General features: G+C 40.3%; 2 protein-coding genes across 2 annotated transcripts; both read left to right on the top strand.

Moving 5' to 3' along the window:
- Positions 1-85: 85 nt before the first annotated feature.
- On the top strand, positions 86-17,228 carry ern1 (endoplasmic reticulum to nucleus signaling 1). Its single transcript, XM_068337661.1, has 22 exons — positions 86-321; positions 4,682-4,802; positions 6,776-6,809; positions 7,046-7,118; positions 7,309-7,381; positions 8,151-8,273; positions 8,763-8,864; positions 8,946-9,207; positions 10,813-10,891; positions 11,202-11,361; positions 11,850-11,965; positions 12,055-12,246; positions 12,340-12,598; positions 12,715-12,805; positions 13,530-13,719; positions 13,886-13,985; positions 14,285-14,484; positions 14,791-14,938; positions 15,147-15,274; positions 15,515-15,638; positions 15,719-15,786; positions 15,864-17,228. Exons 1-22 carry the CDS (start codon positions 244-246, stop codon positions 16,428-16,430), a joined length of 3,288 nt encoding a protein of 1,095 aa, XP_068193762.1. The 5' UTR covers positions 86-243; the 3' UTR covers positions 16,431-17,228.
- Positions 17,229-18,503: 1,275 nt separating this feature from the next.
- gaa (alpha glucosidase) lies at positions 18,504-26,997 on the top strand. Its single transcript, XM_068336587.1, has 19 exons — positions 18,504-19,327; positions 19,693-19,844; positions 20,119-20,284; positions 20,635-20,731; positions 20,855-20,974; positions 21,091-21,209; positions 21,457-21,588; positions 21,828-21,938; positions 22,022-22,135; positions 22,259-22,343; positions 22,442-22,559; positions 23,247-23,380; positions 23,600-23,751; positions 23,875-24,023; positions 24,111-24,252; positions 24,361-24,459; positions 25,034-25,198; positions 25,282-25,434; positions 25,513-26,997. The coding sequence occupies exons 1-19, from the start codon at positions 18,785-18,787 to the stop codon at positions 25,576-25,578; spliced, it is 2,817 nt and encodes a 938-aa protein (XP_068192688.1). The 5' UTR covers positions 18,504-18,784; the 3' UTR covers positions 25,579-26,997.
- The last annotated feature ends 326 nt before the right edge of the window (positions 26,998-27,323 follow it).

Below are 27,323 nucleotides of genomic sequence, written 5' to 3'. Positions count from 1 at the left end.
TCCATATTTCCCCTCCTCCACTCGTCGTGGATACTTACCACAAAGTCCAACCCCCACGGCTCTATCATTTCAGGAAGAAGCTGATCGAACGTTGGTCGGCTAGTGCTGATACTTCGTTTAGTACCTTCATCGTTACAACGTTAATTAGTAAATTATAACATCTTGTTGTTAGCCTAAACGATTTTTCTATGTAGTCAGCGGTCGTCCTGATCAGCTGTCTATCCTGGTTTAAGACTACAAAATATGGACTGGACAGAGAGCAGTCGGACCCGGTTCTGGTTAATTTCGGCGTTACTTTGCTGCATTGGTCTCCCTCAAAAGGTAAAAGGGGCCAACTGGATGATATAGCTTAATCTGGATGAGTATAACGTGGAGTTACCTTGCATAACTAATGACACGATTCAAATCCCGTTGTTGATTTAATGCTTTTAGTTTTATGGTCGTCATAACTCGAATCATTCGTCGTTCACCGTACAGTCTCTGTTGCTTTGCAATGAAATACGTTAGCTAGAGTTTGTGTTAGCCTGCTGGTTTAAAGTGGTCCATTTTAAGTATTATGCACATAAGACACATGTGCCATGTGTGCTTTCTCGAGTTTGTAGTAATGCACCAACATCTGATAATGTCCGAGCAGGGTGTTATCTCTAGATAGATTAAATCATGCGCAGCATGTGTTAAACCAATTCAAAATAAACATCAATGATAATATATCTTATCACACGACACAGTATGATTGTAAAGTAATAATTTTTTCTTCTGAATCGAATGAAAGTCGTCTTACTTCGCTCTATTGTGTTGAACAGCTACCAAAGGAAATTGTAAACACAGAATTGGTTCTATAATATTTTAGGAGCAGATTAAAGTAGTCTTTAATCCATTATCATTTCTCATCTTGATAAACAGTTTGCGGATGTAAGAGCAAAAGTAGATTAAATACATGTCTCCTCTTCAAACATGTTGCTTTTGTTAAAGATAGGTAACTTTCCCAAGCAAAAAGAATGCATTAGTGACATTAACTTCCTACTGATTTAAGCATCTTTGACTTTTAATTACCTTCCCCATAAAAGTAATATTTCTATTTTGTCTGTTTGCCAGATCAGTCAAGAATGAATGGAAGCGATAAGGCAGAGGAGTATGGCCTGAGGAAGAATCTGTTAATAGAAATACAGTAGTCCTCCAGACTTAATAATAATGCTACCGATTAAAACTAGAGTTAAATTGTAGATGGAAGTTATTACATATGACCATAGTTTGTTCCACAGTGCAGCCAATATGACCCAGGCCCAATTTTTTTCTCGGATATTTGTGTGAAATTAATAAAACCTGGCTGATTTTCTCTAAAAAAAATGTGATTGTATTTATCACAACAGGGTACTGGTTGTGCTTTATCTACATGGCTCGAGAGCCAACACGTGTGTAGCTACTACCGTGTTGAGACCGGAGTTTGCCAAAAGGTTTCTCTATTGATCAATACATTTTTCAACATGGGGCAAACTGACTTTTGGACAGTTATTTCCTCAAGGCTTTTTTTTTTTAACTAAAGGAAATCAAACAAAACACTGTCTTCTTTATACAGCCCATAAGGGAAACCCATAGTGACTTTTTTTCTTGGACGACTCTTCCAGTAGGACTCATCAGACTATTCTCAATGCTGTATGTCTTGGGATTGTCTTGATTGACTTTCAAAATATATGACTTGTTGCTGTTGCTGCACAACAACTTCCATGACAAGTTACAGACATGAATTGTCCCACTGTTTTCATTTGTGTTAAAGCAATCAGCAAAACAGGGTGCTCATTTTACACAGAACATTGAATATTTGTACACTGCCTTGAGCCCTTTTAGAAGCTGCATACTGACAAATTTAATGTTAGATTTTCTTAAAATAAGCACCAAATAACACTTTCCGTTTTTACATTTTATAAGAACCGTCTTAGGCAAGCAACTCTATAAGAATTGCCACTTGACTAGAAACACATGCATTAAAGACATGTCAAGTCCCACTAATTCAAACAGTTCTTACTACTGATTTGAAAACATTTTCAAGAGTTTATTTACATTTGCAGCTATGCACTTTTCATGAAGTTTCTGTATTTCCTTTGAATGTATCTAGAAGTTATATGAATATTTCAGATGAGTCTTTTTTCATCTGTTTAATTCAGCCACAGTCTTCTTTTTTTACGCAATCCCTTTGTTGTCTGTTGTAGTCACAAACCTGTATGACACTACACAATAGTTTGGCAGCTGAGCTTACTCTCCTCATGATATGTCATATGATGTTGGGGTATTTGTTACTAGTTTTCCATTTGGGGTACACAACAGCAATGATAGAATAATGGTATTTGCTATCCTTTATTTGGTTTATGATGCAGGAATAGTTGGACCATCTCTACTTCCTTTTAGATTTTCCTGAAGATACTTTTGTTTCCTGTATGTTCCAGTCTGTTTCAGACCCTTCATGAAGCTGAATCCTCATCTTTATCTTTGCTTTAGCAATTCTCATTCTTTGAAGACAATTGATTTTTACAGTTTATGACCAGCTTCTCCGTTTTGAACACCATCACTATGAACAACTGTGGTGTAATACATCCCATTCCTGTTGACAGCATATCAGAGTGTACACTCAGTGGGATGGCTGCCAGTTACAGCCTGTTCTTTGTTCTGGATGGTCTGACTATCCCATGCATGAGTTTAGACGTACTATAATCGGAAAAAATGTATGCACGTTTTGTGTTTCATATCTGACCTCAGTACCAACAGATCTCGGAACTCTGGTTAATTTATGTTTAGTAGGATTATATAACTCCCTTATGCAACAACTAAATGTTTCTGTTACACATAGACTAAAGATATTAGAAGTTATTGTATAATGGCATCCATCCAAAATTCAGAGACTAACAGATGTTCAGAAAGTTATTTGCTTATGAAACCAAGAACCCTGATGGAGGTCACGTGGCAAAAGCAAGTAAAGTTGTGTGATACTTTTGAGTATACAGCCCAGTGGGAAAAGACACAGGTGCACAGTATTGACACAAATGCTCAATTGTGATATGAAACTATGGCAAGGGGCTCCACACAAATGTGAAACTTCCAGTTTATGGGGGTTGTGGGGCCTTGGTTTCTGTGAGGCAATGGCCGGTAAATATTTTTTCATTTTAAGCTTAAGCTGGAGAACATACAGGAAGAAAATGAAACAACCGCTTTGGGCTGTCAGATTTTTATGCGCTGGTCATCTAAGAGTTTTGCGAGGAAACCTAAGCTGGTTGACCTAGTGTAATCCTCTTGAGTGTTTGTGAGTGGTGGTGGACACATCAGCTCTTCATATCCCGCACCCAAACCTGACTTAAGAGCTTTGGCGGTTTGTTAGTGTGTCTTAAGAGCACTTTTACCTCGGTCTTTGTTCCAGCATCTGAACTGACAAAATGCTCAAAAGGGTGTGGTGGTAATTCTAAACTGGTTTTGTGCATTATACTGTCGGTATGGGCTATTTGCATTGCTCCCACCGGGGTGCTCCGGGGGATTAGTTGGAATGATGATCAGTATTGCTGAGGTTTATGAGGAGATCCCAGCTGCTCAGCTTTTTGAGGACTCCTGTGGTAAATACTGTATTATGAGGTTAGTGATATTTTCTCTCGTTTCATTCGCAGTGGGACACCAGCGGCATGTCATTAAAAATTGTTTTCTTTTCAACTTATTGTTGGAAGACTTGTCAAGGTACTCCCATGGTCCTAAACTCTTCAGGTGGGCGTTTATTTGAACTGGTTGCAAATACTCCTGAAGAGGAACAGTTTGTATCTGAGTACACAGACGGGTTTGAATTTACAAGTGTTCAGGTTTGCTGGGTAGAGTTTTGTTCAGTGACTTTGACCTTTTTTTTGTACATTTGTGCCAGAAACCTCAACATGCCCACAACTTTTTTTTTTAATTGGGAGCTGAATTTTTTGAATTCCATAGTGAGTAACTGAGTTCTCGTTTTGTCTTGGATTAGAAACGTTTTCTGAAAAGAGCGCTGAGAAGAAACTGAAGGGAACTTTCCATGCTCATCATACATTCAAAAAAGCCAAATCAATTGTTGCATTAAGGATGGAAACATTAGTGTAATTCAAATGGATAAAACATGTGCATGTGCCCAGCCTCTATATCCATTGTCAACATGGAGGCTCAACCCTCGTGTTGCAACCTTCGTGGGAGCTCATCCAGCAGCCTGCACTTTGTTACCCGTTTAGTCCCCCCTTCCCACTTTGTTCTTGCCTTTACATGGAATTTATTTGAAGTTAATTGATTTGTGAAGTGGGTCACGGTGACATGACACAACCCACTGCCACCCCTTCAGAAATGTTAATTGCCCTTAGGTATGATGAAAACATTTTCATTTTTTATCCATAGATAAAAATCCACCAGATTTCTTTGTGAATAGTTTCATTAACATGATGTAGTTTTAATTTCTAAATGATGCTGTGCCCTGGTATGTGTAAGTGATAAGAAATGTCTTTGTTATTAGTGGCTGAAGTTGTTATCAGTGGGAGTGAATATGCTAACATTGCTTTCTTGCTAATGTCTTGAGTTTTGATATATGTTCAATTTAATTCAGTTTGAGATAAGTTTGTCTAATATTTTGGATTACAGATGGTTTAATTTACTCCACTTCAACTGCATTATTTTGTGTTTTATGTTCCTGTAGGAGTTTTGCGGTGCCAGCACAGTTTCCCTTCCTGAAAATCTGCTCTTTGTGTCCACCTTGGATGGAAACTTGCATGCTGTCAGCAAAAAATCCGGCTCTATCAAATGGACTCTGAAAGAAGGTAAGAAGAATCGAATGTCGCTGTCGCGTTTGTCATCATTTTTCTCACTGCATAGTTTTAATTCTTTTTAAAAAAAATATTTGCTTGTTGTCATTAGAAAACAAAGTTATTATTTCATCCTAATGCAGCACGTGAATCAGCATCTTTGTCTTCAATTACGAACCGTTGAGAAACAAACAGATTGTTTTAAAAGTTCAATTTAAACCCTGATTTGTGTGGCAACAGATTTAACTCATCTGGTCCAAAAGTTTGGGGTTTTTGTTGATATTGTGTAGGTATAGGAAATCTTTGTCAGGGATCAGGCAGAGAAAAGCCCATGAGATGTTCCGTTCAGCATGGAAACAGGGTAATTATTAACTGGGAGACGGGCAAATATAGCCTGTAATCAAGGTCAGAATGGGCAAGGGTAAGCAACTTTGCTGTAGTTTCACCTTCACACACAGCATGAGCTATGGCTATCATGCTAACACAGACACTACACTTGGGAATTGCAGTAGATATGATATACTGAAGAGAATGTGAAACCTAGTCGTGACAAAATCTGTTTATTCTTCTTTGAAAATTCTAAACAGACGTCATCTCACACTTTTAAGGGTCACAAGGCTTTAAGAGGAAATCTGTGGCTTGAACCCATCTCGGTTACATCCCTCTAATACCCCAGTCATTAATAATCAGAGGCAGAAGCTGCTTCCTACACATCATCTGTTGTTCTGGACGAGCTGCTGAATATGAATCTGACTGCTTCTGTGCCAGGCTCAGCACACACCTGTTGTTGTGTTCCAGTCAGGCAACTGTACTCCCACATAATGAGGGGGAAGCAAGAATCTATTCCCATGACCAAGGCAGTGCAGCTCAGCCCACGTGCATATCCAGTCACTGTTTGCTAACTTTATAAGCGGCATCTGTGTGTTGGGCAACCAGAGTAACTGTTTTTTGACTGTAAAGAATAGAAGAATAGTTTCCTCTTAACACCCTTTGCCGTTCCACATAATTAATGCTGATTGACCACCCTCTGGTAATCCTGCGTCTGACACCTGCTATTGTTGACATGTCCTGTCACCTCCACAGAGATCAGCACCATCTGGTCCACACCCTGTGTGTTCACACTGCAGGGATGTGTGTGTTTGGTGTAGAAACATTTGAAGTTTGGGCCTTATTTTGGGGGGGAATTTTGACTCAAAGAGAGTTGCAGAGTTTTCACCATCTCCATCAGATATTCAAAGTGTTTTCATTTTTATTTTCATTAATGCAGATGAGTACAGGTATACCCCGACTTACGCCGTTTTTTTGACTTACATCATGTCTCCTATAACCAATTAATGATGTAGGATGAGGTATGCAGTACAATATTTATACCATATACTGTAGTACAAAAATAGATTTGCAATTATTTTCCAATGAACTCATTTATATGTTGTGTATTCCTGTTACAGTAATATAGGATTTGTGTAGACTTGAAGTTCAGGCTGCATTTGTAAATAAGAACCTGTTCTTAATTGCTTGCCTGGTTAAATAAAGGTTTAAAAAAAAAAAAAAAGATCATTGTCGCATCAGTTGCTGTATAGCAACCAATTTCCAGTTACATTTGTTCATTTCCATCCAGGCTGATTTTTACACGTTTGTTTCCAATATTACAACAGAGAACAAACACTTAGGGTTCCTGGTTAACAGTATTCAGTAATGTTATTATATTTTTTAATCAGTTTATCAGATGAGCATTCGATAGTAAAAACCAATCGGGCTATGATGTCATCTTGTGTTCCCATCATGAAGTTACATACAAAAATGTTTGCCGACAGGGCTATTTGCCTTGCTTGTTTTCCCCGGGGAAATCTTCCTTTGTTTGGACTTTGAGTTTGGTGCAGTTTGTCTCTGAGGCTTCTGCTCTTTTCGAACAACTGTTGGCAGTGCTTCACTTTGCAAGTTATGATTCTTACCAATCCTGAATCCTCTGTTCTTATCCGCCTTTACAGATCCAGTTCTTCAGGTCCCGACACATGTGGCAGAGTACGTAACTGAATTTCTTTCTGCATGTTTGTTCGTTTAGTTTGATGTGTGTTGTGCAATAGTCTATAACTAAGTGTCTGTCAAGGTTTTCAGTCATCCAGGTTATTAAACACAGAGGTCATCAATCACAAAGCATGATCAATGCAAATAACTGTCATAGGGTGTTAAGCTTGTCTTGCCTGTTACTCTCTGTCCTGGTCTAAAAATGGGTGCATCTTCTTAAATCTTTACTCTAGACCGGCGTTTCTACCGGACCCCAATGATGGTAGCCTCTACTCTCTGGGAGGAAAGAACAGCGAAGGCCTCACAGTAAAGAAAATCTATTTTATAATGTCCATTGTTTTTAAACAACGTTCCTCGTTTTGAAGATAAGCTACGCTAAAATAATTTACTGTCACTATGATTTTGTGAATATGGATACTAGTAGAATGCTTTGCTATCCATTTAATTTCCACAGTTAGTGGTATCTAACGAGCTTTCATTCATTGTGCTCTAACAGAAATTACCCTTCACTATCCCTGAGTTGGTCCAAGCATCTCCCTGTCGCAGCTCTGATGGAATCCTTTACATGGGTACGACTGACTTTCATATGGGAATGATATGATCATTATTTATTATACGTAAGGTTCTGTAGTTCCTACATCCATAAACAAATACCATCTCTTGTCTTGCTGTAACTGAATATCTTATAGCACCTTTCAATCCCACTCAGTCCGACCTGTGTTCTCTTGAATATACAGTACGCAACAGTTAACAGGAAACATTATCTACCGCAGTGACAGTGTGTCTTTGTTGAAGAAGCAAGTGACATTTACCTTCCAGCAGTCGTTATCAGCCAGGCTTCTGCTTTCATTCAACTAAGGCTACCATTAGCAGAAAGCAGTGGAGACATGCAAATGTAAAAGCACGAGAGATTCAGATTCTGACTCTCTGACACAGTTTATTCAAAATAATATAGACTGTCAAGCCAAAGCATCCTGATCTGGATTCCCTGAAATGAAATAAGTAGCTTTTCCCAATTAATTAGTTTTGTAGTCATGTATTGTAATCTATAATAATAGGGTTATTCCTGCCACTCCCAAGGACGTAAACAGTGGAGTCGCTGCAGTACAAACAGGCTCTGTTGGGTTGGTCATGTAATGGTAGAATGATAACACTCATCATTGTGAATTCATGGCTACATGATAATTTGCTTAATTCAGCTCCTGCCACCATATATCGTTTTATAGTTTCATGTGAGGTCATTTCATTTTTTTGGAAGCCATAATCACAAATATGTCCTATAAACATTCACACAATTACACAGTAAGTTTTCTTTGTGTGTGTTGTGTTTGTTTATAGGTAAGAAGCAGGACTTGTGGTATGTGGTAGACCTGCTGACTGGTGAGAAACAGCAGACCCTCACCTCCTCCTTTGCTGAGATGCTGTGTCCATCTTCATCTCTCCTTTATCTGGGACGTACAGGTAAGAACTCAACCTGTTCAGCAACACAGGCTCAACGGCTTTTGCTCCTCACTGGATGAGCCTCATTTATATCAGCTCATAAATTGGAGCCTCTCCCTTTCCATTCTCTCTGTCTCTCTCATACACTAACTAAAGTTGTAGTACAGTAATAATTTTCTCAGCATTTCCTGCTATTCCAACTCGTTAGTCTGTAACTGCAGTGCTTAAGGCTTGGGGGACAACTGTAGTAATTGTACCTAGAGGACCTTGAGCAGCGCCTTTATGAATTAACGTTAACTTGGTGTCAAGTCAACACCTGCATTGTCACCCAGCAGTCTATGTTCTGGACTTTCTTTCTCATTTTTTGAAAGGACATTCAATATCACTTTGCATTTCTTCTCAGATTCCGATACTTAGTTTCTGTCTTTTGTGTGTGTTACATAAGTAACAAACAGCAGTACCAATGCTTTTCCCTGTGTTACTATACGCTTGTTGTTACTGCTCTTGTAGAGTATACCATCACCATGTATGACACCAAAAGCAGAGAGCTACGCTGGAACGCCACCTACTCTGACTACGCCTCCACCCTCCCAGACGATGATACCAAATACAGTAAGACTCACAGACAGGCTGACTTCTTAACTGTTTCTGGTGGATGTGTCAGTTAATCGTCTACCTTGTGGTCCCCCACAGAGATGGCTCATTTTGTGTCCAACGGCGACGGCCTCGTGGTGACGGTGGACAGCGAATCAGGAGACCTACAGTGGGTCCAGAACTATAACTCTCCTGTGGTGGCCATGTACATCTGGCAGCGTGAGGGCCTTCGCAAAGTCGCACACACAAATGTGGCTGTGGAAACTCTGCGTTACCTCACCTTCATGTCCGGAGAGGTTGGCCGCATCACCCAGTGGAAATACCCTTTTCCCAAAGAGAACAAGCCTAAAAACAAGTTCATGTAAGCAAACTGAGTGGAGTGACTCGTACATCTCATTTATAAAGTTCCGCTTTTGTAAAATAAATTGTTTTCATGTGTAAGGATCTTAAAGAAAGTTTATTTGACCTCTTGAAATCTTGTTTTAAAATCCCATTCATGGAACAGGCACTGGTCAGTGTTTTAGCACATTGACTCTTTCTTACTGTTCACCTAAGTTACTTAAATGGGGACATTGCGATTTAGTTTTTGAAGTTCCCAAGAATTCAAAGAAGTAACTGGAGGTCTTTCTAACATGAAGACATCTCACAAGAGGCTCTATCACTTTTACCTGATGGATGGTGACTTCCATGTATTTCACCTCCTGTTAAGTCATTAACACCCAGAGAGCACGAGTATGCCGTTTGTTTACCCAATGCTGTTTGGGTGAAAATATGAGTGATTTGTTTACCTACCTAGTCATCATGTAAGTCCTTTATGTAAATGTTGTTGAAAATGCTTGAGGAATGTCACGTATGCATTGTTTGTGGCTGTGAGGTGGTGACATAGTCCACCGCCGAAGTCTAGCGATGTTGCTAAATGACCTAAATTACTTCCTTCACTTTCTCTCAGGCCGTCTGTCTTCTTTGTCTGAAATGCGGATACTATTTTGAAGAGCCTGTTGGTCTCTGCTACATGCAGATTGTTGCACCTCAGCAGCCTTAGAGATACAGTAGATAGGTATTCATTCATTCATTTTCATTACCCACTACTTCCACTGTCGTGTGTCGCGGGGCTGCCGGAGTCCATTTCAGCAGACTGGGGGCCTCAACCAGCGTACACTGCGGGCATAAAACCAGTGCACTGCTGAGCCACATGGAAGACAGACAAACACTCCCACTCCCACACCTACAGACAATTTAGGAATGGCGATTTCATCTGAAGCGCATGTTTTTAGAGGTGAGAAGAAGCCAGAAAACCCGGAGAGAACACACGCAGACACGGAGAGAACATGCAAACTCCACACACAGCGGGACTCGAACCGGGAACCACCTTGCTGTGCGACGACAGCACTACCCACTGTGCCACCGGGTCACCCATAAATAGATATACTGTATACTTTATTAATCTCGAGGGAAATTCCATCATTCTGTAAGAGTCAGGCTAGTGCTGGCTGATCAACACAGTGTGTCAATAACAACTTTGAACGGTCTTATTTACCTCACAGAAGGACTAAAAGGCTAAAATCCTCCTCATTCTTATAAAGTGATGGAACCGCTTGGCAGGTGAAATGTCTTCAACCAAGGAAGTCCAGGTGCATTTTATTTCACCTCTTAGGGTTACTGTGACCTGGATGAGGGAGGGAAAATAAGAGTGTAGGTATGTAACAATTATCAAGTGGGAGTCTCCGGCAAGCTTTTAGTTCTGGTTTCACACCAGAGCACTGCTTTTATTTCTGTGCACAGTTCCTTCTGCTATTCACAGCAATGATGGCAAATCTTTTTTTTAACCATTTTGAAGCTGCAGTGTTGCCATGATCTCAGAGCTGTATCCTGTCAAGCTTCTGTTTAGTATGACATTTGGATGGAGTGTTAAGCATCTAAAATGAGGAGTCAGATGTGATTCTTATGGGTTTGTTTTTTTTTCCAGGGCCACACTTTATGTCGGTAAATACTCCACCAGTCTGTATGCCTCTCCCTCCCTTGTGCACGATGGAGTCACTGTGGTGGTGAGTTAACAGTTTTCAGTTGTATGTATGTCTTCACTTACACAAAACAGTTCTTATCAGTAAGACATAAATACAGCACATGTTGCAAGTTAAAACACGGTTCTATTTAGCTAAACTTTCCTGCTTATTTGAGAATTTTTTTCTTCTTTTCTTGATCATTTGTTGTCTTGACAGCAATTTTTAGGTTTGCCAGTTAGGTTGCGTGAGCACATCCTGCTCTAGTTATGTGCTGATGTGTTCTTGTGAAATCCTGTTTGGTGTCTGACAGGAAATGTATTTAAATCTAGTCTGCATGTTTTTGTATGAACAGCCTCGCGGCAGTACCTTCCCCATGCTCGAGGGCCCTGACAGCAAAGACAGTGAGGAGGGAAAGGAGTGTGTTATCACCCCCAGCACCAGTGTCAAGTTTAATTCTGCACTGCGGGAGCGAAACCGCATCAACTTCATGAGAAACTATCTACTTCTCATAGGTATATACACCAGTACATAGACATATCTAAATACCTACCCACATAAAAGTGATTGTTCCTGCTGTAATGGAAGGAGTCAGGGTTTCGGGGCTTAACCCAAGGAGGAAAACTCTTGGAATCATTATCAGTTAACGCAACAATAACTCTCTGTACTCACCACAGCTTGGCTTTCAGGGTTCTGAGCAGTGCATTGCAACAATGACTGCTGCGCTGAGACTGCCCCCTACTGGACATTAAAATGTATCACGTGCATACCACATGCAACCCTGTGAAATGTAAAGAAAACCAAAACGCACCAATTTGAAACTTAAGTCCTCTTTTAATGGAGAACCTTGACAAAAACTAGCAATTTTTTGTTTGTACAAAAACCGACACTTTTTTCAAGATTTTCAGCGTTTCCTTACCATACAAAGTGAAAACTATTAGTATATTCTTCCAATTTATTAATGCTAATCAGTGTTATAAAAAAAATCAATCTTACATGCCAGGTCATCATGAGACCCCTCCTGAAGCACACACTAAGATTCTGGAGAAGTTCCCTGATACGTTCCCTCGCAATCAAGGAAAAGTCATCCCACCCACTACTGACAAGAAGGTTGAGGAGGTGTGTGACTCATGAAATACTTGAGTTAGATCATTTTTCAGACATCACATTCTCTGCATAATTTCTCTCTTCCTCCCACAATGCTGTAGAAGGAGAAGGATCGTGGCATGGACAGTGACCCCCCTCCTCTGCCTGAAACATCCATCCAAGATCCTGGGAACATTGGTCGCTCCATGCGCCCAGAGGCTCCTGTGGATTCAATGCTCAAAGACATGGCCACCATCATCTTTTCCACATTCCTTTTGGCTGGATGGCTGGCTTTTGCGATTACCTACCCCAAAGTAAGTACAAGTATAACACATGCATAAGTGGGGTGTCAAGATCATGCAACTATCTGGTGATAATAGACAACCTTTTATGTTCACTTAACACAGAGTGTTCATAAGCAACAGCAGCTGCAGCACCAGGAGTTTCAGAGGCAGATGGAGGAGAGGTTGGAGCTGCTCCAGAGACAGCAGCCATTCCCTCCAGCAGATGCAGGCTTGGTTGCTGAAGGTGACTATTTGGAGGTGGGCCACACTCGCTCTGAATTTTCGGACCACAGCAGTCCCAACATCACCCCCCGAGCCTCCAACCATTCAAACCTGTCTGTTTCTGAGCTGGGGAACTCTGCCAACGAGCATGAAGAGGGAGGTAAGGACTGAAAAATGAAGATTACATGTACACATTTTCCCTTAGTGCTTGTTCAACCATTGTGTAATAATTCTAACCATTTTTCTCTGTCTGAATTGATGTATTTCTTTCTTTAGAGGAGGACTGCAGTATTGCCAGAGTTGGCAATATAACCTTCCACCCTAAAGAGGTCCTGGGTCATGGTGCTGAGGGCACCATTGTGTACAAGTAAGGCTTAAGAAATATTGTTAATGATAATAAATTTCAAAACAAAAATGTCACACACACAGTCCTATTAAGTTTTACACATTTGCTCAGATTGCCAGAGCCATGCCCCATCTTTGCGCAAATTGTCATCGAAATTACTGTAGTTCAGTAGCATTTTTAGAATCACACCTCACTAGTTGCCAATGACGTCTAAAAACGTCAGTTTTCTTCCTCAACAGGGAGGGTGGGGACAGTCTGATGGAGTTTATCAAGGAAAATCAGGGTTCTAATAGAGGAATTTAATGCAATGACTACTGATCCAGTTGGGTAATAAGATGGCGAGTCTTGAGAAAGACAAGAGAAGCTGTGGCAGCTTGCGATGCAACAAAGTTTTCATATGTCAGAGCTCATACACGAACGAACACGCTGTTGCTTTGAGCGAAACATCTTGCGATTGGTTGGGAACAGAAAGAAAACACAATAAATGTTTGGAACATGTGAGGAAATCCACCAAAAGAGATCAATTGTTACAAAGCTCCGAGAGCAAATGAGTTCATTAGACCATGAGTTATTCTTACACCAAATTTCATGGAAAACATGGAAAGGTACTGCTTATCCTGCTCACAAATAAACAAAGAAACCAAGCAAACAACCAAAAGACTTGGGTGAATAAATTATGCTTGGAAACAGTAGGCAAGAAAGAAATATCAAAATACTGTATTGTATTTCCCTTTTTTTCCACAAGGGGGCAGTTTGACAACCGTCCAGTGGCAGTGAAGAGAATTCTTCCAGAGTGCTTCAGTTTTGCAGACCGGGAAGTCCAACTGCTGAGGGAGTCGGACGAGCACCCAAATGTCATCCGCTACTTCTGCACAGAGAGGGACCGTCAGTTCCAGTATATTGCCATTGAATTGTGTGCTGCCTCACTCCAGGAGGTAATAGGATTAATAGATTTTTTGGGAAAAGTGGACTTAAAGCACCAGTGATAAGTGGGGGAAGTAATTTGTATTGACACAAAATACAAGAAAGGATTTTCTTTCTTAAACTCTATACTGTTATAATTGTTGAAATGCACTGACAAGCTGTTCTTCATCCTTCTAGTATGTGGAGTGGAAGGACTTTGACCGTCATGGACTGGAGCCAGTTATGCTTCTTCAGCAGACAATGTCAGGACTGGCCCATCTCCATTCCCTGAATATAGGTATTACCTTTGATACACTTTCTCATCTCCTTTGTTTAGTACCATAAATCAACTATAGATAATAATAATATCAATAATAATATCAAAAGCCCTACAGTTTACTTTCATACTTTTCATTATGGAGCTATATGTATAGCAGATTTTTTTGATGTTTATATGTTCCTGTTAACACAAAGATCAAATGGTGATTTTCCATGTATGATTGATGACATGTACACAGATTGAAATACAATGACACATTTATAAATAGTTCAACCATAATATTGACTTTATTCTTTTTCTCCATGTCTTTCCTTCAGTCCACAGAGACCTGAAACCCCACAACATCCTGGTCTCAATGCCCAATGCTCACGGTCGGGTCCGAGCCATAATATCTGACTTTGGCTTGTGCAAGAAGCTAGCAGTGGGTCGCCACAGTTTCAGCAGACGGTCTGGGGTGCCCGGGACTGAGGGTTGGATTGCTCCTGAGGTTCTCAGTGAGGACTGCAAAGACAATCCCGTCAGTTAGTGCTCTGACAGCCTCACTGCTCTCACCTGCTTTTATATACTGTTGGTTGTCAGGATTCACAACAAAAACACAAAATGATGTAATTAAGAGATGTGTAGGAGAGGTTAAGCTGACAGAATTTTCTGAGCTTCTCACATCAAATGGGAAGCTGCTTTCAAGACTCTGTTTTCCACCAGTTTTTAAGTAGAAATTCACAAAATGTTGAACCTTTGCTGTACTTCACTGATATGTCTGGTTGTAAATATCGGTTATTATCTTCCACACTGACCTCCATACTTTTTCTCTCTGCCTTCGTAGACGTGTGCAGTGGACATCTTCTCCTCTGGTTGTGTGTTCTACTATGTGGTGTCTCAGGGATGTCACCCTTTTGGAAAGTCTCTGCAAAGACAAGCAAACATTCTACTGGGCACATACAGCCTCGACTATCTGCAAACTGACAAACATGGTGAGGATTAACTCCATTTCTCTATTGCTTCCTGAGATGTCCAACAAAATGAATGAGGTTGAAGGTAAATGTAGATCAGTATGGACAGGAGGTTTTATGTTTAAAACATTCTTTGTGGTTTTGTTGAGTGAAAAGAAACTTTTTTTTAAAGTGTGAATGTTGAGTGAACACACCTTATGAGACCACTATCAAAACTGTCTTCTACCAGGGGACATTGTTGCCAGAGATCTAATAGAGCAGATGTTGAGCATGGAGCCACATACGAGGCCCTCAGCTGAAAGTATTCTGAAACACCCTTTCTTTTGGAGCCTGGAGAAGGAGCTGCAGTTCTTTCAGGTAAGATTAGTTTACATATCTCATCTCACATATCTAAGCTTGTCCTCGATGTGGTTTAACTCGTACTACATCAAGGGCAGTGTGCAACTGCAGACCAGTCTGCACAAATGCTACACTCTTCTAAAACCTCACGGGTGTCCTACTTTTCATATAAACCTCAAAAGAACAAGCAAAACATGTGCCAGTGGTCTTTTAGTCATGTTAACTGAAATTTCCTGATGTGTTTGCGGTTCATTACAGGATGTTAGTGACAGAATAGAAAAGGAACCGCTGGACGGACCAATTGTGAGGCAGCTGGAGAGAGGAGGGCGGGCTGTTGTCAAGTGTGACTGGAGAGAACACATCACAGTGCCGCTGCAGACAGGTATGATGCTGAAAAAAATAATAACTACTTAATAACAAGGAATTCCTTCTGGTTGATTCATGAAGTTTAATCTTTGGCAGATTTGCGGAAATTTCGTTCCTATAAGGGAGGGTCAGTCAGAGATCTGCTGCGTGCAATGAGGAACAAGGTAGGAATATATACTCATGATTTGTATTTGATTTAGTTGGGAACTGTTAGATTTAATGTTCAACCTTTCTTCAACAGAAACATCATTACAGAGAACTGCCTGCGGAGGTACAGGAGACTCTGGGCTCCATCCCTGATGATTTTGTCTCCTACTTCACCTCCCGCTTCCCCCACCTGCTGCTGCACACCTACCTGGCCATGCGTACCTGTGCTTCAGAAAGGCCATTCCTGCCTTATTACTCTACTGCAAAGCAACTTGCAAAAACACAGGCCCAGAAAACATGTCTGGGGTCTGAAGGACAAAATGAACCACACATTCAACAGCTCCCAACACACACATTATCAACATGCCCGCAAAACCAGGAAACCACACACTCTGAACTGCCTGTGCAGGTCTCTCAGGAAACTCCTACCGATCCAGTGCCCTCCATATCACCAGATGAGCTTGAATCTTCATATTTCCCTGTTCAAGAAGTGCAGTCAGCAGCGCCAGTACTCCCCACACAGACTGACTCGCACAGTCTCACATTGAACCTTACATTCGCCTTCGAATCATCAATAGATCATCTCAGAAAAAGAGAATCCAGTCAATCTGAGACACAGTTACTACCAGAGCCCTCTGCACTGGACAACGAACCGGTGTGACTTGGACCAGAGTCAGATGGACCCAGCACAGACAGGAGCATTGCCCTGGAGAGCGGATACCTGTTGGTAATGATGCTGCTGATGAGCTGGTGAGGACCAGGCCTGCAGTGCCTGGAACCCTCCGCCAGACGCAGCAGCTGTTCCTTTAAGTGCCTTTTGCTCACCTGGGATTAAAATGTTCTCTACAGAACCTGCCAAGAGCATCTGCCTCCATGAAGTCACATAACCAACAGGTTGTTGTTGGACATTATTTTGTTGATGGACAGAACAAGGAGATTTTTCTTTTTTTACTTTTATAATGACTTGACCCATATGTGTTTGTCCTAAAAATACAGTATATGTCCTGTAGAGTGGTAAACATGTTGGCATGTTTTTGAACACATTGTGCAATGTTGTATGACTCAGTGAGCCAGCTCACTGCACAGCTGCTGTATGTATATTTGTGTTCAGACTGATTCAGACTTTGTATCATTAATGATCTTAATGTGGCTGATGTGCCTTTTCTAAAACACTGTGCTGTGTGGGTACGGATCTTTAAAATTGACTATGCTAATGGGGTTTGATTCAGTTTAATGCTGCTAGGTCCGCTTCTCTTAATTGAGACTTCTGCGCTGACATCTGTAAGAGTGCACCGCTGCAAAGGCTTTTCAGGGTAGCATCTTAATAAAGTAGGCAATTTTATTCTCATGTGATCACATGGGTCAAAGATGAATTTAGAGGTCATGCTTCAGAGCTGTACTTTATCTTGACAAGGATATCAACGTGAAGTTGAAGACTTGCACAATAAATTCTATTTTTTTATGCTAACCTTTTGCTTGTTGGTTATCTGTGTTTGCGTTTGTTATATTTAACATTAAGAAAGTTGCATTGTAGCCTCTATGCTGGAGTTTTGGAGCAATGTAATAACTTAATATGAAACAAGTCTCTTTCAAAAAAAGTGCCAGCACTGTAACACAGGGTGAGTAATATGCTACAACACACGTGAGGTTAGCTTCAGTTTTGTCTCGATAGATTTAGTACAGATTTATGCTGTATTCACAGGCAGAACTGGTTGGTCTAACATTTATTGCCTCACGTAGCAGTACATTATTAAAATCCACTGAAATTAACTGATATTATTTCTGGGAATGTGGGGAGTAGCTCAACAAAGTTATACTAACACAAAGTGATGATACTGCTTCTTAATCTCATTTGAACTCAATGCTCTGGGTCAAATGGTAAATTCTAACCAACAAGTACAATTATTCTGATTTGTATTATTGACTTGGTTTATAATAAGTTGTTCTGTTACACAAAATTGGACACCTTTTTATCTCCCATCATCCAACAAATCATACTCTGGCAATGCCATGATCATCCCTATACCGTACGTCTCTTTAAAGTTGGTATTTTTCTCACATGCAGTAGCCCCTCTGCTTTGATTACATCATAATTTTCATTGAAATGCAAACCCAATAATGGGTATAAATAGGGTGGGTCATTGTCTTGCCATGGCAGGATTTATAAATTTGTCTCCTCCATATCCATCCTTCAAATTATAAAAATCTCATCACCTGTATACACTTTTCCACAAATTTTAATTGAAATCCACAGATGGTTGGCAGGAATGCCATCATCATGCATGTAGGATGTCATTAGAAATAAGAAAGAAACTCCCTTTATTATCCCCTTTGTTAATGGACACAGGTGAACCTTTACAACTCCATGGCGAATCCCACTGACAGACCACAGCATGCACAGGTCTTAAACTAAAAACACAAGCCGGTCACACAAACTGTAATTTCAATTTAATTAAATGCAATGCAGTCACACCTAATCTTTTCAACGCCTCTCTAATCTCTCCAAAATTGCCATTTTATCTTACACGTGTGTAATTATGCATTTTTCATATTTTTATTTGTGCTTTTTCGCCATGAAAATGAATTCAATTGAGTTAATAAATTCAGTTGAGTCTTACAGCGTAGTTTCACGTTTTCCAAGTTGAAACTTCAAGTAGTTTCAACTTGAAGCTATTTTGTCCCACTGTGCGTCCCTTAATGCGACATCCTGTTACTTCCACTTCAGGTGTATCCCGATTTTAGAGCACTCCGTGTACAAAAGTTTATGTTCTTACTCTGCCTCGAAACAGTTATTTCGTGTCACTGCTCGCAGTTTGTTCTGAGGTAATGCTAAACATGTGCTCCGACATTTGAACTGCACTATTTTAGAAAAAGCAAATACTGTACAGCTGCGGCCGAGCCGATGGAAAGAAGTGCAAAGACCACAACATTGCGCAGAACTGTGAGTGTGAACATTCGTGGTGTTGTTTGACCGTCGCTCCATCACGCAGTGCTTCCTTGGCCTCTGATGAAGTTATGGGCTCGCAATCTAACTTAACCGTGGCTGCTCTCCTGTTCCTCGCCTGTGCTTTGTCATCGTGTTTATACCTCCTCCATCTGTCTAACCGTGACATTACGGTGGTTAGGTCAGTCTATGCTGAGATAAACAAAAACAAAACCCGTGGAAATGTTGTCTGTGGTCATGCGGGCCAGCACCAGGATAAATCAGCGGAGACAAAGGAAGCGCTTCCGGAGAGTTTCTACGTCTCAGATTTTCCCAGGGACCTTAAATGCACCATTTCCCCAGCGCGTCGGTTTGACTGCGCCAGGGACGGAGCTCTAGGCCAGAGGGCGTGTGAGGACAGAGGCTGCTGCTATGTTCCTCACTCAAATTCTACAGGACCCCCTTGGTGCTTCTACCCCAGTTTGTACCCTGGTTACAAGTTGGGTCCCTTCACTCCCACCACGCGAGGCCAGGCTGCCACCCTGACCCGCATCACCCCCTCCTACCTCCCCAGAGATTCCCCAACTCTACAGCTGGAAGTGATAGGGGAGACATCAGGCTGCTTACACCTCACTGTGAGTACACTGCATAAACTGTTATACCAATACAAACGAAATACCATGCAATAGTTTAAAACCCTAAAAAAAAAAGCCTATTTAATGTTTGATTCCATTCTTCCATTCTTATTTTGTAAATATATTGAAGGATTTCTGTAATAAAAGCACTGAAATTGATTATCAATTTAAAAACAAATGTGTACACAGCATTCCAAGTCTGACTTGAATCGACTTGAGGGTATGCTAAAGTGACAATGGCTGATTTTGATTGTGCGAATGCTGTATACTGTACGGTCATACGAGGTCAATAGATTACACGCTATATCCTGTACACAGTTTGTGAGGGTGTGTGGAGAAAATTAACAGATGTGTTTTTTCTGAAGTTCAGGGACCCGTCGTCACGGCGATACGAGGTTGACTTTCGAGCTGGTGTTCCTCAGGGCAACGATGAGAAGCAAGATTTCCTCTATACCACTGTATATCAGTCTGATCCATTTGGTTTCATTGTGAGGCGAAAATCTAATGGAAGGGTGATGTGAGTAGTTGTTCAGCTTTAATCTATGTACCGTCATAGTAACCTCTATGTCATCATTCCAGTCTCCCAGTCAGTGTTCGTTTATATTATCATAGGATTATAGCCCCATTTTCTGTTTGCAATCTGATCACTTCATACTTTTCAATAAATATTTTTGTATTGTTTTCAATTCATTTCATGTACACTACTTTTATTTCTGTCTGTCTTTTATAATATATACACAGATGATGATAATGTAGTGTATTTTTGTTCATTCTCTGGTGTTCCTGTCCAGTATGAATACCACAGTCGCTCCTCTACTGTTTTCTGACCAGTACCTGCAGCTGTCCACCATACTGGCCTCCTCCCTCGTGTCTGGCCTTGGTCAGCATTATACATCTCTCCTCTTGGACCTAAACTGGACATCTCTGACCCTCTGGAATGAAGATACGGCACCTCATGTGAGTTTCTTACAGCAACTATCAACCAGGTCGGAACACCACAGTATATTTAACAAGAAATGGAACAAAAATAAAGTTAATATATTCCTGCTATGCAAATCATGTACGTTTTTCTAATCTCTTCAATAACACAAAATAACTTCAAATAATTTTGAAAGAAACAGGAATAAAATATTACAGAGTAGGGATTTGCAGTAATCTAAAGGAAAATCACTTAAAAGGCTAATAATGTCTGACTTATGTTATCGGGACTGCACGATGTGATGCAAAATGTCATCATTTTAAACTTATTAAACTATGATTAACTCTGTGATTAAGGTTTTGAAAATTCCACTTGTCTTTTCCTGCAGGCTAATGCAAACCTCTATGGCTCCCACCCTTTCTTCATAGTACAAGAAGCCGACGGCTTGGCACATGGAGTTTTCCTTCTCAACAGCAATGCGATCGGTACTAAGCTGTCTATTAAAGAAGACTTACATAGCATTCTACTGCCATTTATGTAGCGCTCACTTTCTACACAGATTGATTTTGTAGCATGTCAGAGTGATATCTTTCTAAATGTGTCTGTAGAGGTGACGCTGCAGCCGGCCCCCGCTCTAACCTGGGTGGCTCTCGGAGGAATCCTGGATCTCTACATTTTCTTGGGTCCTGATCCTCAAACAGTTATAAACCAGTACCTCCAAGTTATTGGTATGTCGAGCAATAGCTCACGCACATGTGTATACCATATGTATTTATTTTCTTTTGTGGTTGTATATGTGTGTGTTTCTGACTTAATAATGAAGGATGATTTTCTCTGTCCCAAGGGTATCCAATGATGCCTCCCTATTGGTCCCTGGGCTTTCATCAGTGCCGCTGGGGTTACACCACCTCTAACATTACCCGGCAGGTGGTACAACGTATGCACAATGCTAAATTCCCCATGGTAAATGAAGTACCCATGAAGTTCTGTTCAGTGAAAATAATTGTTTAGACCCCTTATTATCCTGCTGATGTACCTTTATGTCCCAATAACACTAACCTTGTAATCAGAAGAGTTCTGTGAACTTCTGTAAAATGACGTAATTAATTAGCTGGCAATACTTGTGATATATTATCAGCACTGAACAAAGCAGTCTTCCGCTATTAAATATCTCTGTTGTCTCAGATGATTTATCTTTTCTTTCTACCAGGATGTGCAGTGGAATGATCTGGACTATGCAGACAAGCGCAGAGTATTCACCTTTGACCCCCAGCGATTTGGGGATCTCCCAGATATGGTGGAGGAGTTCCACAAGCAAGGCTTGAAATACATCCTGATCCTGGTGTGACATCTTTAACTTTAAAAGTCTTTTCAAAGTCTTTAAAAGGCTGATTTTAGCTACATTTACATAGTTAAGAATTAAATTCTGAATGGAAAAACACTGAACACAACATGACATTTTAAATATATTGTAGATATTATTATTGTTATTCTGTAATAAACACAAATTATCATCACCAGTGGATGTCCAGCAGGTGGCGAGTAGTAACTGATGCTGTCATTTCCCTGGTTCTGGTGTAGGACCCGGGCATCAGCAGCACCAGCGCCCCTGGAACTTACCCGCCCTATGACGAAGGACTGAAAAGAGACGTCTTCATTAAAAATGCTTCAGGACACGTCCTCATAGGAAAGGTTTGGCTGTAGTTTAGGTGGGCATCATTTTCTTTCCCATTGGGAGGTGTGAATGGCTTTCATTTCCTGTACTCTACATCCAGGTCTGGCCAGGCCCAACAGCCTTCCCCGACTTCACCAACGCTGAAACAAGAAGGTGGTGGGAGAACTGCATCAGAGATTTTCATGCTCAAGTTAAAGTGGACGGTCTGTGGATTGTGAGTTTCAGACAGAACACAGATCAGCTATGTCAGGGTTTTCCTTCTAGAAAATGTTTGTTTTCTGATTGCGTGAGTGTTTTCTTTTTTTTTTGTTTTTTGCATCGTGGATCTTCCCACCAGGACATGAATGAACCATCCAGTTTTGTGCAGGGTTCAGTGGACGGCTGTCCTGACAGTGATCTTGAGAATCCGCCCTATACTCCCAGTATAAACACGCATATCCATTTAATTCACATATTTCCTAGGAGTTTCTTGTTGTGACATACTGAATACAATGTATCTTTTTGGCTGTTGTGCAAACAGGGGTGGTTGGAGGCCAGTTGAACTCAAGGACTATTTGTATGTCTGCTCAGCAAAATCTCTCTAGCCACTACAACCTGCACAACGTGTATGGACTCTCAGAAGCCTTCGCCACATACAGGTCTGACCAGAAAAGGGATCTGATGTAGTTTGATTTGTGAGCCCTCTTTTCTAATTCTATTTTATGTGTGGTTATTTATTTTCTTTTAAATGTTACGTTTCTGTTAAAAGAATGGTTTTTTTCCCCTTTATTTGTGTCCATGTCAGCCTCTTCAAATGCAAATTATCTATATTTTATTTGCAGCAACGATTCTTTTGATTTTGAGTTGATAAATAATAGTAAATAGATAAAAAATAGTAAAATGTACTTTACACTAGCCAGTTCCTTTACAGGACAGTGTTAACATGTTGTGACAAAAATATGGTAAAATCATTTGATTTTAAACATGTTTTTACCACTAGTTATTTTTGTTTGTGGTTTTTTCTAAAAATGTATTTTAAAAATTGCCCCATTCTTGCTTCCAAATGCCTGAGCTCTTAGAGGAAGCTCATGTTAGCTCTCCTTTCCTACTCAGACATACTCCTCTGTCACAATTAGCAGCTAGATTTCTTGACTGTTCCACAAATTGTTTTTAGAATTATTCCACATGTTTTCCATTTATTGTTGCTCTTTTCTTATTCATGCTGTATACAGTGTAGGATTTTTTTTCCTGGAATTTTGCATTTCAGAATATTTGGAACAACTTGCTCTTCAAATATTTATTTTCTGTGTGTACTGAATTCACCTTGGGTTTCCTCTCATTCTCAGTGCTCTTAAGAAGTTACGAGGGAAGAGACCCTTCGTCCTGTCTCGCTCCTCCTTCCCTGGCATTGGACGCTTCTCTGGAGTGTGGACGGGAGATGTCGGCAGCGACTGGGAGCAGCTTCGTTATTCCATCCCTGGTGAGGTGATGAACAAGTGTTAGTGTTCAACCCCTGTCAGACATAAGAACACATCATTTTTAAGTTGTTATTCAGTTTTAATGATATTAGCTTGAGATGGTCACCACTGTACTTTTTTACATATCTCAATGTAGTAGAATAAAATCCTTTCTGAAATATCTTGTTATTGTAGCTGTATACCATTTGATAGATTCAGACTAACCCCTTATTACAACCTAGCGGTGTTGCAGTTCAACCTCTTCGGCGTCCCTCTTGTGGGGGCAGACATCTGTGGCTTTAAAGGAAATACTACAGAGGAGCTGTGTGTACGTTGGATGCAGCTCGGGGCCTTCTACCCATTTATGAGGAACCACAATGAAAACCAGAACACTGTGAGATGGAGACTGTACTTCTTATGTTGCTGTAGTCCAAAATGTTTTTCCACTATTTTTTGCCTATGAAGAGATAATTGTGTACATTCTATTCATCTGTTTGTTTTCTTCTCTGTCCCACAGCCCCAGGAGCCTTATGTATTTGGGGTGAAGGCCCAAGCAGCTATGAGGAGCGTGTTGAACCTTCGTTATTCACTTCTACCATTTCTCTACACACTCTTCCATCATGCACACACCTCAGCGGAAACTGTGGCCCGGCCTCTCTTTATGGAGTATGTGCCCTTGTATCTATACTGTCTTTTGGAAATCTATTATTTAAGCTTTCTTTGACATTTTCTTCCTTTTTTTGTCCCTTTCAGGTTTCCATTAGACCCTCGCAGTCAGACCATAGACCAGCAGTTCCTGTGGGGGAGTTCACTTCTTGTTAGCCCAGTCTTAAAGCAAGGTGCAGTGGAGCTGACAGCTTACCTGCCCCCTGGCACTTGGTACAGCCTGCACAATGTGAGTCCCTCACAGTACCACTGGTACATGTGATCCATTAGCCGAAACTCAACAGAAAAGGAAACACTAAAGCTTTGTTCTACTTACTGTATCTGTCTTTCTGTTTAGGGTCAGCCTTTTTACAGTAAGGGTCAGTACATGGTCCTGTCAGCCCCTCTGGACACCATCAATGTCCACCTAAGGGAGGGGCACATTATTCCCCGGCAGGTGGGTGTCTAGTTTGAAGAAAATGCTGACATGCAGCTCGTTTTTCTCAATTTAGGCCTTCATGTGTGGTTTTTGCTTCAGCAATGGGGAAATGTAAATAAATAAGTCTGCAGAAATGTTTTCTACTTAGATTTACTGACTTTATGGTGTATTCTGATGTAAAATGAACGATGCACATCTATGACTGCAACATTTTAAATAAAGATTACAATTTAATATCATTGAAATATATCTGCTCACATATTAGATGTTTTTGATGTGGAAAACAGTTCTGAGATTAAGATTAAGATCCAGTTATTAAATATTGTTGATTCATTCCAAGTGAACATTCTTCTGTGGAGATCTAAATCTTGTAAATTTGAATGTTAATCCTTTATTGAAGCATCATGCTCACTTTCAGTTGAAAGGTTGTGACATAGATATGCAAGTGATGTGTCAGGTTGTATTGAAGTGTAACTAATAACATCCAGATTAACATCTTAAAGTCGAAAATTAGCTAAAAGGGAATCCTTTTTTTGTATTTCGGGCTTTTGATTTATCGCGTTTTCTTTTAAACTGTGATTTTCTTTTGCAGGAGCCTGCTTTGACAACCACAGCTTCACGAAAGAACCCTTTCTTCCTGACTGTGGCACTTTCAGGAGAAGGCCGAGCCCGGGGTGACTTGTTCTGGGATGATGGAGATAGCCTTGAAACCTTCGAGACGGGAAATTATTCTTACATCATCTTCATCGCTGGACAGGTTTGGAAAAGATGATGTAGCAAAGCTTTAGATATTACTGCTTTACGTGTTAAAAAAAATAAACACATTAACGTCTTCTGCAGTCTCAGGTGGTGAGTGAAACCCTCAAGCTGAATGGAGGCCTCGAAGGGTTGATGCTGGGAGGGCTGCAGGTATTTGGGGTGCCCTCACCACCCCTCTATGTGTTGGCTAACGGGGAGAAAGTTAGGGATTTCACGTACCGCACTGATACCAAGGTGAGTTCGGCAGTACTTCTTTGGTGTTTTTGTCTTTAAGAGTTCTGTCAGCTGACATGTGACCTTCTCTTCCCTCAGGTTTTGACAGTGACCAGCCTGAATTTGCCAATGACAGAGGTGTTTACAGTTCAGTGGGTTCTCTGATGCGCTCCATGTTGCTACACAAACATTTTTATATGCTTTTAAATTTTTCATCATTTTTTAAGATGACGGCTGACGGCCGTCAAAATATTACTGGAGCAAAGTATGTAGTTCATGCTCGCTCTGCCTTGCTGTCTAAAGAAAAGTAGACCATTGTAAGTAAAGTTTTATTTTTATAGCACAAAATTACAATCTATTTAAAACACGTATAAGCTGGTGCCGACCAGGATCTTGGTAGGTGGACGTCTGCCTTGACCTTGGAGGGGCTTATCTTACAGATAAGAATATAAATAACTACTATAAATAGCTACTGAAAAAAGCTGGCAGGTTTTGTAAACACTCATATAACGTACACGTTCCAAACAGTTTACACTTAAATAGACCACTAAATAAACCATTTCATTCTTTGTAATTGGGAAAACTTGAATAATTGGTGGTGGCTCAAATACGTATTTTCCCCACTGTATGCACAATGTACACATTCGGAATTGTGAAAAAAAAGAGTCAGGTCTGGCACTTAACCAGTTCATAAACAAAAAATAGCACATTTGATTTCGAACCTGCAAGCATTCTGTGAAGCGTCCTCTTGTGGAATTATATAATACCAAAGCAAACACAACGGTAGCACAAATGGTTTGATAAATGTACAGGCCGCTGAAACAAACACGCACACAAGGGCCTGTAGACATGCAAAGTAGATACAATGGCAGGCAGTGATGAGCAGCTCCATCTTAGTGCGGCCCAAATGAGCGGCTTGAAGGGGAGCAGTGTCTTGCTGAAGAGCACCGCAGCAGTGCTCAAGAGGTGAAATTGTTGTGTGTATTATCTGTAACATGATTATATGAATACAATGTTAATAAATGCTCATTTGACTTAATTATGGCCTCATTTTGAAGCGCTGCTTAATCACATTAGAGAAGTTGTCAGCTTGATATTTAATTTTCATCAAACCTGTTGTTAGTTAACCATGTATATGTAAAGTCTTCACATGCCATAATAGCAGGGTTAGAAGGGTTTTCTGGGTCGAAGTGTTCTCTAGTGTTAGAAGGGTTGTTGTTGACAAAACAACCAACCAAGCAATGAGGTAATAGAGCAAGCGATCAGGGGTCCAAGAATAGATTGGCTGAAACATCATATCATCATATGATGCAAAATATACGATAATAATAATAATAATACGATAATGATAGTTAATATAAGATAATATGATTAATCTTCATTGTCAGTTTGCATCAACTTTCGACAACAGTGGTAAGTCCAACCTTAACACGTGAACCTGTCAGTGAACCTGTGGGCATATATCTGTTTTTATAAGTCAGGTTTGTCTTGCTCCTTCTGTTGCAACTACTTTCACCACTATCATGTTAAAATCATGTTTATTTGCATTTGTTTCTGAAGTGTGTCATAAATAAAAAGGCTGAAATTATACATTTGCCTGCAGATTTGTTGATTTTGATCTTAATGTTATTCAGATATTTAATTTTTAGTACTGATTTATGTTTTTTTAATAAACATAGTTGTCTGAAAAGTTTGTAAAGAAATGGTGATGCATGACAATAAATTTTAGATAGAGATTTAGTGTTGTTTTTTTTAATCAAACAGTTCTGGATGAATAAATTGCTTGAAATAAAACATTTTTATTGTTGTTGCCCCACATAGCTTTATGTTTCATCACATCTACACTGGATGTAAAATTTCGAGCAGCAAAACAAAACGTAGTTTGCTGTCAATAAATTTCATGTCTTGAA

This window comes from Antennarius striatus, chromosome 16 (genome assembly GCF_040054535.1).
Source record: "Antennarius striatus isolate MH-2024 chromosome 16, ASM4005453v1, whole genome shotgun sequence".
Lineage (NCBI taxonomy): Eukaryota > Metazoa > Chordata > Actinopteri > Lophiiformes > Antennariidae > Antennarius > Antennarius striatus.
This window is presented reverse-complemented; position numbering and strand designations above follow the sequence as displayed.

Excerpts from the sequence above, each read along its gene's own strand:
- ern1 (XM_068337661.1), top strand. The coding sequence starts at position 244 with ATGGACTGGACAGAGAGCAGTCGGACCCGGTTCTGGTTAATTTCGGCG. Across the intron at positions 14,939-15,146 it reads TCTGCAAACTGACAAACATG|GGGACATTGTTGCCAGAGAT; the intron begins GTGAGGATTAAC and ends GTCTTCTACCAG. Across the intron at positions 15,639-15,718 it reads CACAGTGCCGCTGCAGACAG|ATTTGCGGAAATTTCGTTCC; the intron begins GTATGATGCTGA and ends AATCTTTGGCAG.
- gaa (XM_068336587.1), top strand. The coding sequence starts at position 18,785 with ATGGGCTCGCAATCTAACTTAACCGTGGCTGCTCTCCTGTTCCTCGCC. Across the intron at positions 21,939-22,021 it reads GACACGTCCTCATAGGAAAG|GTCTGGCCAGGCCCAACAGC; the intron begins GTTTGGCTGTAG and ends CTCTACATCCAG. Across the intron at positions 23,381-23,599 it reads GCTTCGTTATTCCATCCCTG|CGGTGTTGCAGTTCAACCTC; the intron begins GTGAGGTGATGA and ends ATTACAACCTAG.